The sequence below is a fragment of the Acartia tonsa genome, chromosome 11 (assembly GCF_053477335.1).
Source record: "Acartia tonsa isolate MP-2025a chromosome 11, ASM5347733v1, whole genome shotgun sequence".
Taxonomy (NCBI): Eukaryota; Metazoa; Arthropoda; class Copepoda; order Calanoida; family Acartiidae; genus Acartia; species Acartia tonsa.
Window position 1 is genome coordinate 20902142 of NC_137270.1, and position 15062 is coordinate 20917203.

A 15062-nucleotide genomic window follows, 5' to 3' on the forward strand; every position below is an offset into this window, starting at 1 on the left:
TCTGTGTTATTAATATATTAAAAATGGTGAATACCAACCCCCGGAGGGCTAAACCTCGCTACCCCAAGGTAACATATTTTCTCGTATTCATTCGAATCCGGTGGATAGGAACCGGTTCTCATCCATACGAAAAAACTATGTCTAGCATCGTATTATATCCAGTTTTCTACGAATATAGAAATGTACAACCATAAGATTAAAACTAGTTTTTTAGCCGGTACCTTCGGCACCACGGGGCTAAAAAAACTAGTTTTAATCTTATAATTGTACATTCTATATCCGCGGAAAGCCGTTTATAATACGATACGAGAAATAACTATTCTCGTATTCATTCGAAACCGATTCTAATCAGGTGGATTAGAACCGGTTCTAATCCATACAAAAAAATTATGTCTAGCATCGTATTATATCCAGTTTTCTACGAATATAAAAATGTACAATTATAAGATTAAAAGTAAAACCAGTTTTTTTTAGCCCGCGGAAAGCTGTTTATAATACGATGCGAGAAATAACTATTATTTCACTCGACCCAAAACCTGTTTTTAATAAAATAAAACAGTTTCTTTTCATGACATCAGAAAAAATAATCTTTTTAATTTAGTCGCAAAAAAACTGAATCGTTCAATGATCGAATTTGGATGAAGAATAATTTTTCTTCCATTTTAATCTAATCTACTTTCCCCAAAGAATCGGTAGAAGCTTAGTTTATCGTCCATTGTCTTATCCCTATGTACAACACACAACCAAAGATTAAATGAGTTTGGGTTCTTTCTATTAAATGGGCTATTATTATCTTAAATCAATCATTACACATGTCAGACTCAGTATATATATACGCTGTTTCCGGGATCTTAAACTGAATAAGTAGCACAGAATTGTAACACTCTTGTCTATGTTGATATTAAGATGTTATATTGCCGTATAATAATCCACGAAACCCAATCATAGAGTGAAAGAGTTATATATCATAAAATATGACGCAAATAATCAATAAATGTAACAACAATAAACAAAAAACAATAACAAACATTTTAGAGATATTAAGTAACAAACATTCGAAATGTTTCTCTATTTAATGATAATACAGATATGACTATGATTCGATATTAATGATTTTTTTTAGATGCGTGGCTTTTTTACAAATTGTCCTGTAAAATTGTACCTATTTTGAAACAAAGATGTAGATGCTAATTTGTTTTAATCTTGAAATGTTTTCGTTTCTTACATAAATCCCTCAAAATTTGCCCTTTGTCAATAACCCTCTAAGGACATGCTTTAAATAGTTCGACATTTATTCTATTTTTAGTATATGTTTAGCTGCGTTTCAAATGATGTACTCTTTCTTGTTACAATGATATTATTATGTTAATGAATTGATGTGCATATTATCCTATCATTAATGATTTTTTTTCTTTTTATAGGTATGTTTGTTTATTATTATCTTCCGATAGAGGCAAACGAACATTAGATCAGGAAAAAAATGCGGTACAACGTGAGTTTTCGCGGTTTTTTTAAGTCCATTTATATTTAAACAAAGTTTATGTTAGACCTAAAAATCCTTATAATATTACCTAACATAATGTGTGTGTCTCTGTCTATCTGTCGATTTTTATCGTTGGAATTACATGGCTTTCCTTTACAGTGAAGCTTCTTATAGGTCCAGGGAAGGTTTTTTTTATTTTATTGTGGGGAAGGGTACCTCCACCCTTCCGAGAAAAGTCGCTCCTGGAAAATAACTTAAATGGATAGTGGGGGCAAGACTAAAGTAACGTTTCACCATACTGAATTAAACTTTTATTTTACCAAACTAAATCTATATTTATGCATTAAGAGATGGATAGGTTTTATTTTTGGATCATATCAATCTATAAAAAAAACGTGAGAAATAAACAATATTTGAATATATCAAGAACGATTTCTTCCATAAATTTTATATTGCTCAAGACCTATTTTATTCTTAATTCTATTATTTATAATAAATGTAAGTAGGTTTTATGGCATTAAGCAATTTAGATGAATTCCTCAAAGGCTAGTAAAAATTACCATAACTCAACTAGGAGGGGGATAGTGGTTAGGTTAGGAGAAAAGGAAATTTTTATTGCTCGAAAAATGATATATTTAGCCAGTGTAAATTTTCATTACAAACCTCAATTATTGTTTATAGAACATTTTAGTGTATATTATTAAGCTGAAATGGATATCAAATGAAGATTAAAATTTTTGAAGTGTTGAATAAAGGGGGAGGTAGGTTGTGCTAAAATTCCGTAAGGGTGTGAGTTTTAAGGCTTAAAAACAGTAGTAAAACGATAATATTCACTAACTATGTTTATTATTGAAAAGAACTATAGACAAACATTTTTTTTAAAAGTTAACACCAATTTTTTGTCGTTCTACTACTGTTTTTAACTTAAAACTCATACCTTTACGGATTTTTAGCAAACCTACTCCTCCCTTTATGATAATCAAACATTCTGAAGGCTGATAGCAAATTGTATTCTGTATTTGTAATAAAAATATGCCAATTAATAATTGCTTTAATGAATCTAAACTTGATGAATAATTTTGAAACTCAGTATCTCCTGCTAAATATTAAGGTTTATCTACCTTTCCATTTACCCTTGCGGGGGGGAGTCAAACCATTATTATTAATTTATATATATGGAATTTTTCCCTTGGTTTTTTCCCTCACTATTTTAAAAAAGGCATGGCTTCCATATTTGAAAATTGTTTTGGATCGCATTTATGTAATTCTAGGCCTTTTTCCTTCTAAAATGTCTACGTTTTAGCAGCTAGGGAGTTGGTTTCTTTAATTTTTCATTATTGTGAAATTGTTCATTTTGCCTACCACAAGCCCAAAAATATTAATCCTTAAAAATTACTTTTGTGTCCAGCTTTCAAAATATATATTAAGAATTAAGCTTTTTTTGTCGGATGCGTAAGATTTTGATAACTACTGAACTGATTTAGTTCTCCTTTTCAAGGGAAGCATCACATAGGTCACAAGATGATTTCAGGCTATTTTATTTTTAGATTGAATTCTTTGAATGGTTATAGGCTTGTTTTTTTGGCCCCTTTCTTAACACCTTAGATACAGAGCCCTTCGATGCTAGGGGCGCATTTTCGAGTTATTTATATATCTTTTTATAAATAACCTTAAAAAGAACAAATATTTTTCTACTTTTTATACATTTTCTCCACAAAATATCAAGAATACTTTGAAAATGGTAGAAAACCATCCTTGTTGTATATCCAGCAAAATACCGCTAGACTTCTAGACGCGGCACAGCGCGGGATAAAAACTATTTAAAGCACAAATTTTCCCTTTAACATAAAAAAATTACCAACATCTGCTTTGATAATCTGTACATTTATAGGACATGGCGAGCAAAATTAAATGTTTTAATGTGTCTTTTGCATATTAGAGTAAACCATTAGTGGGAGAAAGGGTTAAATAACTGTATCTCCCCATCGCAACCGCCTTGTGCAACCTTTTATATTGGGTAAATTAAATCAACCAATAGTGTCGCTTATATTAACACAGCCAAGTAGAAGAAAATAATTTAGAAGCAGATGAAAGAGGTCTTATAAAAAGTAAGGGTGGTAGTTGTCTGTATATACTAAGTACCTATGGACATTTGTTGTTTTTTTGTTTGAAAAAAAGATAACAGTAATCAAAAAATTACTGAGCAAAATATTTTTGTATGCAGTTGGTCATCAACTAACTACTTGGTAAAAATATGAGTTATTACTTACCCCACCTCCCTCCTCTCTCTCCCCCCCTCTCTCTCTCTCCCTCTACCCTCTCCCTCCCTCTACCCTCTCCCCTCGCTTATGATTTGTCGATGGTTTTCCTTACTTCTTTAATTTAGAATTGTAGCAAATTTTCCCTCTATGAAAACTATTTTGCTTACAACAAAATGATCATTTAAGATTTTCTTCATTTTTCATATCTAAGATATTTTCTTTTATATAATAATAATCCTTAGCAAAAGTTTCGCTATTATTTGACATCAACGTCCTAGTTTTATGTGAACACCTAATCGTCATATAACAGTATTCAATTCACGATTCACTGACTTCTTCTTTCCCTTTAAGTGGACACTCATACATTTTTTTCTTTTTTCATACTAGCAGCTACGCCCCTTAGAGGCCTCTAGGAGCACTTGAGGAGGGGAGAGTCGAATTTGATAACTTAATTATTATTTTAGATTTTAAAAGAAAAAGTAAAAAAAAATTTTTGGGAGGGGGGAATTTTTTCTAGGGGCGATTTCTCTTGGGAGGTTGGTGGTACCCTCCCCTTCGGTACAAACACACAGACAAACAGACATCCTGTTACTTTAGTATAGGGATTGAAAATAGGTTCTTTTTGCATAAAATACCTACATAAATTGTTGCCAAAAATTTTATAAATATCTTTTCTCATTTGTCGACCTAAAAACTTTGGAAACTTATGATAAATATGATATAGCAGTTGGAACCAATAATCTTATTCTACAGAAGGGGTAACTTTGTTTTTTAGATTCATAAACCAAAAGCTTTCATGAAAAGGTTTAATTCTACCAAAATCAAAATATGATTAAAATTGCTAAATATCCCTTTAAAACAACAAATAAACTAAAATATGCTAGTTTTCCTTTAATTCACAGCAAGCCTCCTCCCCCCCCCCCCCTCACATAACAATTTCCCCTCTATCTACTTCCTCCCTATATATACTTCCTTAGTTCCTGCTATATGTCACTTTTAAGGAGTCGCGCCATTAGAGCAAAACCGTTTGGTACATTTTCTCAATTTAGAAATTTTTTAGCATAGGCAATATTTTACACGGCTACTCATTTTAATGTCTGTTTGTCTGGGATCTTATGGGATCAGACAATGGGCGACAAATTGATGTAAATCCCCAAGGATGATAAGCAAAATTACCCCTTCTGTAGATTAAAATTAGTGGTTGAAACGTTTGAATACTCAACTTAATAAACCAAACAATCAAAATTCACTAGAGTCCCCAAAGTTCTTAAGCTAACGAATAAAAAAAACGCTAATATAAAACTTTGGGGTCTAGTGTAATAAACAGCCCATTGTCTCCTCTCTGCCATTTTACAGTCCTTTGTACCCATCCTTCCTGCTGTCGTTAGAACTGAAGTTATAAGCGGCGAAATGCTTCAATGGTGCGATTTCTACTCTTTCTTACAAATAAGGATTTCACCATATCAGCCTAGTAGCTCTACAAGCTAAAATTAGATTTTAAATACTTAGAATGACTGTATAGGTGTAAAGGTGTTTAAATTTCGTGTTCTGTTAATTTCTCCACTCATTCTATTGTATCTAAACGTGGTTGACATAGCAAAATTACGTATTATCCTTAACATCTTTAGTATGAGTAGAGTAAACGAGATTTTAATATTTGAAATTACTTGGATGTTGCACCAGTAAAAAAAACTTCCAGTCGGCTAAAATACCTTTACCCATCTTCCCTTCCTACTAGAATAACGAACTGATCAATGAGGTCCAAATTAGCACACTAAATTAAATCCATCACTCTAAGAAATAATTTGTATTATTTTGTACACACAGACACATACCTACCTGGTAGATTTAATTTATCAAGGCTCCACAAATAATGCAAAATATTAGTTTCATAAATAAAATAATTTCTAGCAATTTACTAGAAACTCGTGGCTTTGCCGTTAGCCACTAGGGGATCTGTATTCGATGAATGATTGAGGGAGTGGACCTAAAAAGTAGACTTGAACCATCTTAAGACTAAGAATAACTAAAAGACTTAAACTCTTTCATTAGACAAAAATCTTACTACATATAATAGGATTTGAAGCAAAATTGTTATAGATATAGTACTGAAGAACTTTTATCAAATACCTTCCTTGCTTTAAAATTATAACTGCTTAAATTTTTTTTGTGCATCTTTCATTAAAAGTTATTTTGAAACAAATATTTGAAAGCAATAAAAGGAAAACTACAAATAAAAAGTAATTTTCTAGTTTTAAAACCTAATGAAATAAAACAGACATGATTTGGATAAATAAAAATACAAATAACAAATAAATATTAGGTATTACTTTATATTTGTGGAATTTTAATGATTTTTGTTAAATTAGGAAGTTTTTTTTTATATTTTAATGATAAAGTTTACTGGAAAAGGATTTTAAAATCCATAAAAGCGAAGTTTAATTTTAAACATTATGTTAATGTTGTTAAATGTTAAAGTTTTTCATACGCCATAAAATGCGTAAAAAAACCGTTGTGAAATACTACTCTAATTATCCTAGGAATCACCATTTTGAAATTTTATAAAGATTTAATTTGTCGTTCAATACCTAGTTATAATACATGATTGGACAGACATAATTTTAAAAAGCTATGATAGAGTTGCTACGCTCTCGAAATTATACCTTTTTTCTACAGAAACAACCAAGGTTTAAAATCTAGAGGACGATTCAAACATGCATTAAATCTATCCTTGTACAGTTTGACAACACAAACTTTCATTAAATATTGAAAAGCTTCACTTATAATAATTATGTAAATAGCATAAAATTAAACAAATGAAAATATTTATAACTTTGTTTAATCGATTTTAATACTAAACCACTTGTTGATCAATAAATGTTTTAAATACCTACTAAAATAATTTTTAGTGCGGCTTTTTATATTTTTATACGGCGGCGGCTCGACCGCCATTATGATATTTTTGACTTTATAGGTTGTTTTGGCCGCTTTTTTTGGATGCTTCGGCAGGCGATTGTCCGTTAGAATGACGAATTAGTTGCAGTTGCGGCTTTTTCATAAAAAAGGCGGCTGCCTAGTCTTAAAAAATATACATTAGAAAAACAAATAAGGATATAAACTATAAAATGAGTTAATAAAAATTGTAAATATCATGTTCTAAAACCATCAAACTAGGTAAATATAAAAAAATAACACAAAAAATCCTTTTTTTAGAACAAACCACCTACTCTTAATACCACTTCTCTCTCTTTTTGGTAACATTAATGCTTAAAGTCCATTTACCTCCAATTTTCTCACTGCTATTGTTTATTTTTGTCCTTTAAACCCCCCTCCCCCCCTTTATATCATTACTAAAATAAATCCTATAGCCTTAAAATTGTAAATATGACAGTACATTTATATGTAAATATTTGTTGGCTTTCATGGTGTTATGCGCTTGAAACGGCTCTAGCACGCACCACAAGGGACTTTTAGTTTCTAGTTTTAACTTAGTCATAGTGAATTGGCGCTACGGTGCACACACACACAAACTATACCAGCAGAGATTACGTGCATTTGCGTGCACGTACATGCATTACATTATATCATGCACTAATATACATGCTTGCACCCTGTGTGTTAACTCAAGCATGATATTTTATATGTGAATTATATTATTATTACAAAACTATACCAAAGAGAATCTAGTTTCATAACATAAAAAAAGTACCAAAAATATTGTCAGATTAATCTGTGATTCAAATTTTTATATAGTCCAAATTAAAAAAAAATACAACAATGATGGTGTTTGATAATTTCGACGGTAGAAACAACGCTGGACCGCCGTCCCGTGGCTACTGGATGGACAATGTCCTGCCAAACGGCGGCGGATCGCCGAGCCACCACCAAAGCGGTTATTATCCGCGCGGTGGTGTTAAGGGTAGGTTCCATGAAGAAGATTTTAGTTCTACTGAGTTGTAAAGATTTCTTTGTTCATTTTTCAAATTCGTAAATTATCTTTTTCTTTATTCATCTTTGTATATGTTTAATTGCTTATAAAATACTGAAAATTAATAAAATAACATAAAAATTTACAATTTAATGGGTTAATAATGAAATCTCATTCATGGAACCTTCCCTTTAGTCGAAAATGGCGGATCACATCACCACCACAGCGGCTATTACCCGCCGCCGTCGACTCGGAACGGCGGCAGTAGCGGCGTAGCCAGTTACAGGGAAGAAATGATGTCTCTCCCGCCGTATCCAATCGGAGCGGTGGCTGCCCCGCCACCCCCTCCCCCAATTCCGTCTTTCTCGGGAGGGGGTAGGTATGCGCCACCCTCATATAAAAGCCCCTGGAAACCAAAAGTGAGCTTTTGAAAATTTTCTTTATTAATAACAATCATAGCATAATAGTAAAGTTTTTTTTGTCTGAAGCTTAAGATCTTAATAACAACCAAACTTTTATTTAAGGTTAGCTTCACTTAGGTCCCAGGTGGTTTTAGGCTATTTATTTTTCCTATTTAAGTCTTAGAGGTTTTTAAGCTATTTTCTACCCTTTAGGGGCGCAACCGCTAGTTGTAAAATGAAGTGAAAAAAAACACAGTTTAAATTGTAATGTTTGAAATGCTTAAAATGATTTTTAAATTAACTAAAAACTAGACAAATACGTGTTTAAACTGCAATTAAAAATGACTTAAATAAAAACAGCACCCCACATAATTGTTGGGACTATTTAATTTTTAAGGAATAATGACTTATTCTCGAAAAATATACCTTAGATCTAGTGTAAAAGCCTTCTTTTTGCAGCCAAATTTAAGTTATAGAGTTTTTATAAGGGAATTTTTAATTTAAGTTGCTAATATAGTCCTTATATAATGGTCGAAATGTTAATCCCTGTCAGGGGAGGGGATGGGTTAAACTTATAGGGGAGGTGGTGGTATCGTTATTTTAGCCAGCTTGGAAAGTCATTTTATCAGGGTATGCGAGAATCTTACAATATCCATGTATTCTATATCTATTGTATGCATTATTTTGATTGTCAACCCTCCCCTAAAATACAAATACAATAAGCCAAAATACAATGTTAATAAAAACCTACATTTTGTCTAAATAATGATCATCCCTGTCTGAGAATCTCTTATTTTCTGGTTGATTCAGTTTAACAAGTCACAAAATAGATAATTAAGTTTTTTAGAAGCGCAGCTACTCTTTAATTTCTATTAGTCCGTTGTAGTGGGAGGAGACATTGAACAGTTAAATATACTGGTACCCAAAGTTTTATAACCATGTAATTAGTAATTATATTCTTTGTCTTAAAAATATTCATTGGTTTGTTCCATACTAGAAGTGTACAAACTTTTAAACCAATAATTTTAATCTAAGGAAGAGTTGTTTTATTTATATTTATATAATAAAATGGTTCTATATTTTCTATTTTTCAAGCAATCTATCTACAGGGGGGTGGAAGTGTTAATCTTTTTTATTAACTTAAAATCTCCCTGTATATAAAGCTTACCAGAAAATTACATCAGTTTTTGAGATTTTTAAGACAAAACATGTTTCAGCTGCGTTTCTAAGGAAAGAATTTGTTGTCCTAGATTAATTGAGTCAAGGTCAAATATTAACTATGATAAAGCTTCTCTTAAACATCCATTGTTTCGACTTTAACGAACAGACTTTTTATTGCTTTTTGGCTTTTTCAATATGAATTCATTTTTCAGCTGTAATTATTACAATTTAGACTCTCTCTAACTTTACTTTTTACTTTTTGTTTTACAGCTTTCTTATCTTAGTTTATCACAATAAAATTTCTTTTTTTTAATTATTCTCATTTAAAGTAAAATTGCGAGTAATAAAAGTGGCTAAATTGGTAAGTTTAGGCTAAATTGAAGTGTTTTTATAATGCTTGTCAAATAGTTTATAATAAAAAATTGTTATATTATTTTAGGCTCTAAAACTGTACGAAAGAAAGTCATCTACTGAAATTGTTCCTATTTAGAAACCTAATTCATAATAAAAATTTTATTTAATGATGTTTTAAGCTTTTTAGATTACCTACCATTTTTGTAACCCAAAACCTGTTTAATTCAAGTTTTACCCTGCAGAAAATCCTAATTTACATAAACAAAAGTCGTCATATTTTTTTATTAGAGCATAGCCGACGGAACAACCAATTTACTATTTGTAAAACATTCTTTCTATTTCTAAAAATTATGTGAAATTGTAATCCCACCAAGAACACACACACACACACACACACACAAGGTTATAAGGAGCAAATATTTTAAGGATAACATAATCATTGGATTAAAGAAGAGGTCTTACAAAATCTCAATACTCTATCCCATAGTTCTAAGCTCTCAAAGGCAGAATTTTCAACAGTATTTACTGCAAAAGTGAATTTTCGCGGGTTTCTTTAATTTGCCTTAAAAAATGTATATTTTTATTTTTTTAAACAAACTTTATGCATAATAATGTTCATAAGCTATGAGATATCACCCATGGAAGTATCCAAGAGATAGGGGACAATGAGCTGTTTATCGTACTAGTCCCCAAAGTTTTATAATAACATTTTCTTATTCTTGGGGACTTTATAGTGAATTTTGATTGGTTGGTTCAATAAGTTGAGTGTTTTAACCTTTAATTGTAATCTACATAAGGGGTAATTTTGGGTATCATCATTGGTTATATACATCAATTTATCGGCCTTTGTCTTATCCCTGTAGATCACTGGGAAGTACCCCTAGAAGGTAAAAGAATCGTATATGTGTCACCACCCCTTTACTTGTATGAAATGTGCGGATGTCGTGACATGGTTATGAATTGAAAGTCACGGGGACATGCACAAATATTCATAAATATAACTGGTACAAAAGAAGCAGTGATCTTTAGGGTAAACATAATTACCCCCCCTTGTGTAGTTAAAAATTATTATTTAAAAAGACATTCCAAGGTTAATTAACCAATGAAAATTAAATTGAAAGTACCCAAAGTTGTTGAGCCAATTAATGAAATAACGTAGCCTTAAAGCTTTGGGTTCCTGTATACATGGAAGAAAAGATTATGATTTGATTAATGGAAGTTAGATGTACCGTCCCTAAAGTACAAAATTTTTACTGTTTGTTCAATATAATGATTTTTTGATCGTCTTTAGCATATTATTAATTTAGTTTTCTTTTTTTTAGGTATGTCTATTTTACCGATTAGTGTCTTCAATATACTTTTTCACATCAAATTAAGAAAAAAATTTAGATTCTTTAACTACATAGAAAAAAATTTTAGAACAATTATTCCTTTCCTTGATTAGGTATCGTAAGCCTTTCTTTTAATAATTTTCAAGTATTTTGTATGAAACAAGGAAGAATATTTTTATAAGTAGCACAACAATAACATTCTAATTGATTTTTAATATAAACTTTATTTCTCTTGAAAGGTGGTATCCTATCCCAATATAGTTAATACCTTCCCTGACCTTATAGGAAGCTTTATTGGAGAACCATATCGGTTCAGCAGTTTTTTTTGCTAAATACATAAAGACATCCTATTACTTTTATAGAAGGATTATATATTTTGTTTGCAATTATTAGGTATTTTGTTTTCAAGTAAATGTACGAGATTGCATGTTAAAATATAAAGAAAATATGTAACGCACAGTTTTGCTTAGCTAGCTTGGCAATTTTCAATTTGAGCGAAGCTACTCGAAATTTTTTTTCTCAATTTTGACTCATTTAACTTTCTTCATTATATTTTTCCCTAGATTTGGTTTTTAATATTTTTAAGCATTGACGTAATTTCACACCTCCCCCCCCCCCCCTAAATCAATAAAACTACATTAGATAACCATTCTCATGTCAAATCTATGAAACCCCACATTTCGACCCCCCATCAAAATAAAAAGCTAATGTCCCTGTTTTTAGACTTATCCTTTTTTGCGTCACTATTAGTGTTTGATTTTATCCTTGTTTTTTACACAAACAAACATTTGTTTTTTAGAAAGTTGTTCAGAAATGATTTAAATAATATATATTAGATAATTGAGTATCTTGAAATTCTAAAACAAAGCAAATCTTGTGATTTTAAAACATACTTTTTTTCTCCCTTTCACTCTTTTTTCTCTCTCCGTTTTTCTCTACTCCCTATTACTGTAATATAGCATGGCTTTAGAAATAATCAAATAACTTACTAGCCCACAGGGAGAATGCTTATTAAAAAGGTGTCTTTAGGCGTCTTTTAGTAAAATAAGATGTGATTTAGGTATAGGGGTTTTTTTTTAGGTGAACCTAAATGAAAAAAGGACTTCAATAAACATATCTTTTGTAGTATGACTACAGATCGAATGAAAAAGTAAATTATTCACGGGATTGTCATTGAAAAAGGGAATCTACACAAAAAATTTCATCCGTCTATCATTTAAAGCAGCCGAAATAATTGTATTTCTCCAAGAGAAGGTTATGGACAGTATTATGGAGTAGTTTTGCTCTAAAAATCCTAGAAGAATCCTTATTTGACAGATGTAGCGCCCAGTTACTTATCCCTTATCTAAAGCATTGACAAAAATAAACTAACTTGTTTCTATGTGGTGTAACCTAGTTTTTTTTCAACAACTTTTGCAAACTCTTGTAACAAAGGTCATTCCTTATACAAAAGAGTACAATATCATAGAATGTTTAGAAGTTTTGGTTTTGAAATATCCATGTTTAGGTTTAGAGTAGTAGAACAGGGCTAAAACACTTTTTATAACCAAGGACAATTGTCCAAATAAATAAATAATATTTTTCTAAAGATAAAATCTCGCGACAAGTGACACTAGTTACTAAATGATAGACCTGTTAAAATTAGATTGTACAAAATAAAATAAAAACTTTGGTTTTTAAAGTTTTCAGTGAATCTCTACTTTGTGTATCAACAATATATCTTATCAAGTTAGTAAACTTGAATCCGGGAATTTTAATGAAATAGTAAAGCTTTTTTTGATTGATTTTTAACTACTGAACCGATTAAGTTCTCTTTTTGTTCAATTTTTAGATTTATATCTTGTTTTGTTTTCCCTATAGAGCTCCTAGATGCTAGGGCCGCACCACTAATATTATTAGACGTCTCTGAGATTTTCAATAACAGATATACAGTAATAATTTCTTTCTATTTTTAAAAAATATTCAAACATGTCAGCAAGGGGGGGGGGAAGTTCTGACACATTTGCGTAAACAGTGAGTATAGGCTTAATCTTTGGACTGAGAAGTTAGGTTATTAGGGATAAAATCATTCTTATATGATTAATTTCCCCCAGATTTAAGATTTTTTGGATAGGCCTCCAGGTTCTGGAGCTCCAGGCCCCTAGGTGGTCTCTGTACAGGTAAAAATTAAAAATAAGATTTTTTTTGAAGAGTTAGAGATTAACTTATAAAACAAAATATGCTTCTTTTTGATTGTTATTCACATATTTAAAGAAAAAACATACATATTTTGTCTCATAAGCTGACATCTCACTCTTTAAAAAAAAATTTATATGTGTCAGAACTTCCCCTCCCCCTCCCTGAAATATATAAGACAAACAGACTGTACTTGTCATAGTAAAATATGACAGTATGACTATTTTATGACACAAAATAGAAAGCTTGCATTACAATGTGTATTTAAACTTATCATAGATTTTTACATTGTTTTGAGATAAAGTGAACTGTATTTCACTTCATAATGTTAGTGTTTTCCTAGTGAAAAAACAAACAAAAATGTAGATAAAGAATACAGATTGAAGTAGTTCTTAATCTAGTTTACTAGCGGCTACGCTATGGGCAATTGAGTAGAGGGGAGTCGAATTTTATAACCATATTCTTATTTTAGATTTTAAAAGAAAAAGTAAAAACAAATTTTGGTGGGGATAATTTTTCATTTTTTGTCCCACCCCTCAAGAAAATAGTTATAAACCTTCCCGGGACCTATGAGAAGCTACCCTGCTAAGAAGAGCCCGATCGGTTCAGCGGTTAGCGAGATCCTTCGGTACAAACATACAAAGACCCAAACACACAGACAAACATCCTGTTACTATATTATAAGGATAGATAAAGTACTGAACGACAATGCATTTTGTTTAAAGAATGATCATTTTGGTTGGTAAAAAGTTTGAATACTTACCACTAAACCTCTGGTTACATTTATAGCTTAAAGCACTTAAGCTTAAAATCATGAATTGCAATTTTTTTGGACGGTTTTGATAATAATCTAAAATAGAAATTGTGACCTTCTTACCAATAGCAAAGCTTTCTACAATTAGGGACTGTCTATACGTCTGTTTGGTTTGACATAAAGGTATAAGCTCCTTAGTTTATTTACTGATTTACAAATCAAAATAGAAAATGTAAGTTTTAATATGTATGCTATATAACAGAGGTCAATATAAAAATATTTCAAATGAAAATTAAATTTGAAGGATTTTTTACAAATACTGTGAAAGACTTTTTTGTAAATCGATAAATGTTTTTTATTGCTGCGCTCACGATAAACAAAATTGTCCTGTTTATTACTTTGCAAAGTATTAAACTAGCTTTTTATGAGATCTTAATAGCCATTTTAAACAAACACACACATTAACATTCTATTACTTTAAGATAGTACTAGCGGCTTCTCCCCTAGCCTCTAGGGGCTTTGACCCAAGAGGTATAATTAAATCTTCTATTACCTACTAAAAAAATGCGAATGGATCGCAAATTTTCGCGAATAAATGGCGAATTCGCAATATTCGTTAAAAAATGGGGTTTTTATTTCTTTTTGGGAGGGTTGGAGGTGTCCCACCCCCTAAGAAAATACCCTAAAACCACACAGGACCAGGAGGTATATTCCCTGAAGAGTAGAATCCAATCGGTTCAGTGGTTACCGAGATCTTAAGCTTCAGACGGACGGACAGACTTCATTCTATTTTGTAATATAGATTGAACATTAGATATCAGTTTGATAGGTTTAATATGCTTCATGTTTTATAATGAACACGAATAAGACTGAAATTAGAAATTTATATACATATTCCCCAGTGATTAGAAACAAAATTACCAATTAAATTAGAGAACGGGTTTATAAAACTTTGGGTACCAGTATAATTTAAAGTTCAATTTCCCCTACCCTTGGAGAAAAAAAACCTCAAAAAATCCTAAAATCATTTGTTCTATTTTTATAACCTATTTAAATCTTTGTGTTCTACATTTGTTTTTAGATTACACTTCCCTAAATATTTTCCTAACAATGCCATATAATATGACATGTAGATATCATAGAAATAATAAAAAGTTGGGGTGTTTTCCTTTTTAAAAAACTTAGTAACCCCTCCCTCCCTCTAACTCACACAC

The 15062-nt window shown here is 31.0% G+C and overlaps 1 protein-coding gene across 30 annotated transcripts in view; it reads left to right on the forward strand.

Annotated features, from left to right (window-relative positions):
* Positions 1-15062, forward strand: part of LOC145331869 (MAP/microtubule affinity-regulating kinase 3-like) — a 201724-nt gene that overhangs the window by 126577 nt on the left and 60085 nt on the right. Inside the window, exons 1-2 of one of the 30 annotated variants that reach the window (XM_080176745.1) lie at positions 7268-7663; positions 7868-8091. The exons of the other annotated variants lie outside the window; for them this stretch is intronic. Coding sequence (XP_080032871.1) covers positions 7522-7663; positions 7868-8091 — 366 coding nt within the window. The 5' untranslated portion in view covers positions 7268-7521. Of the gene's footprint in view, positions 1-7267; positions 7664-7867; positions 8092-15062 lie in introns of those variants that run through there. 30 annotated transcript variants of the gene reach the window in all.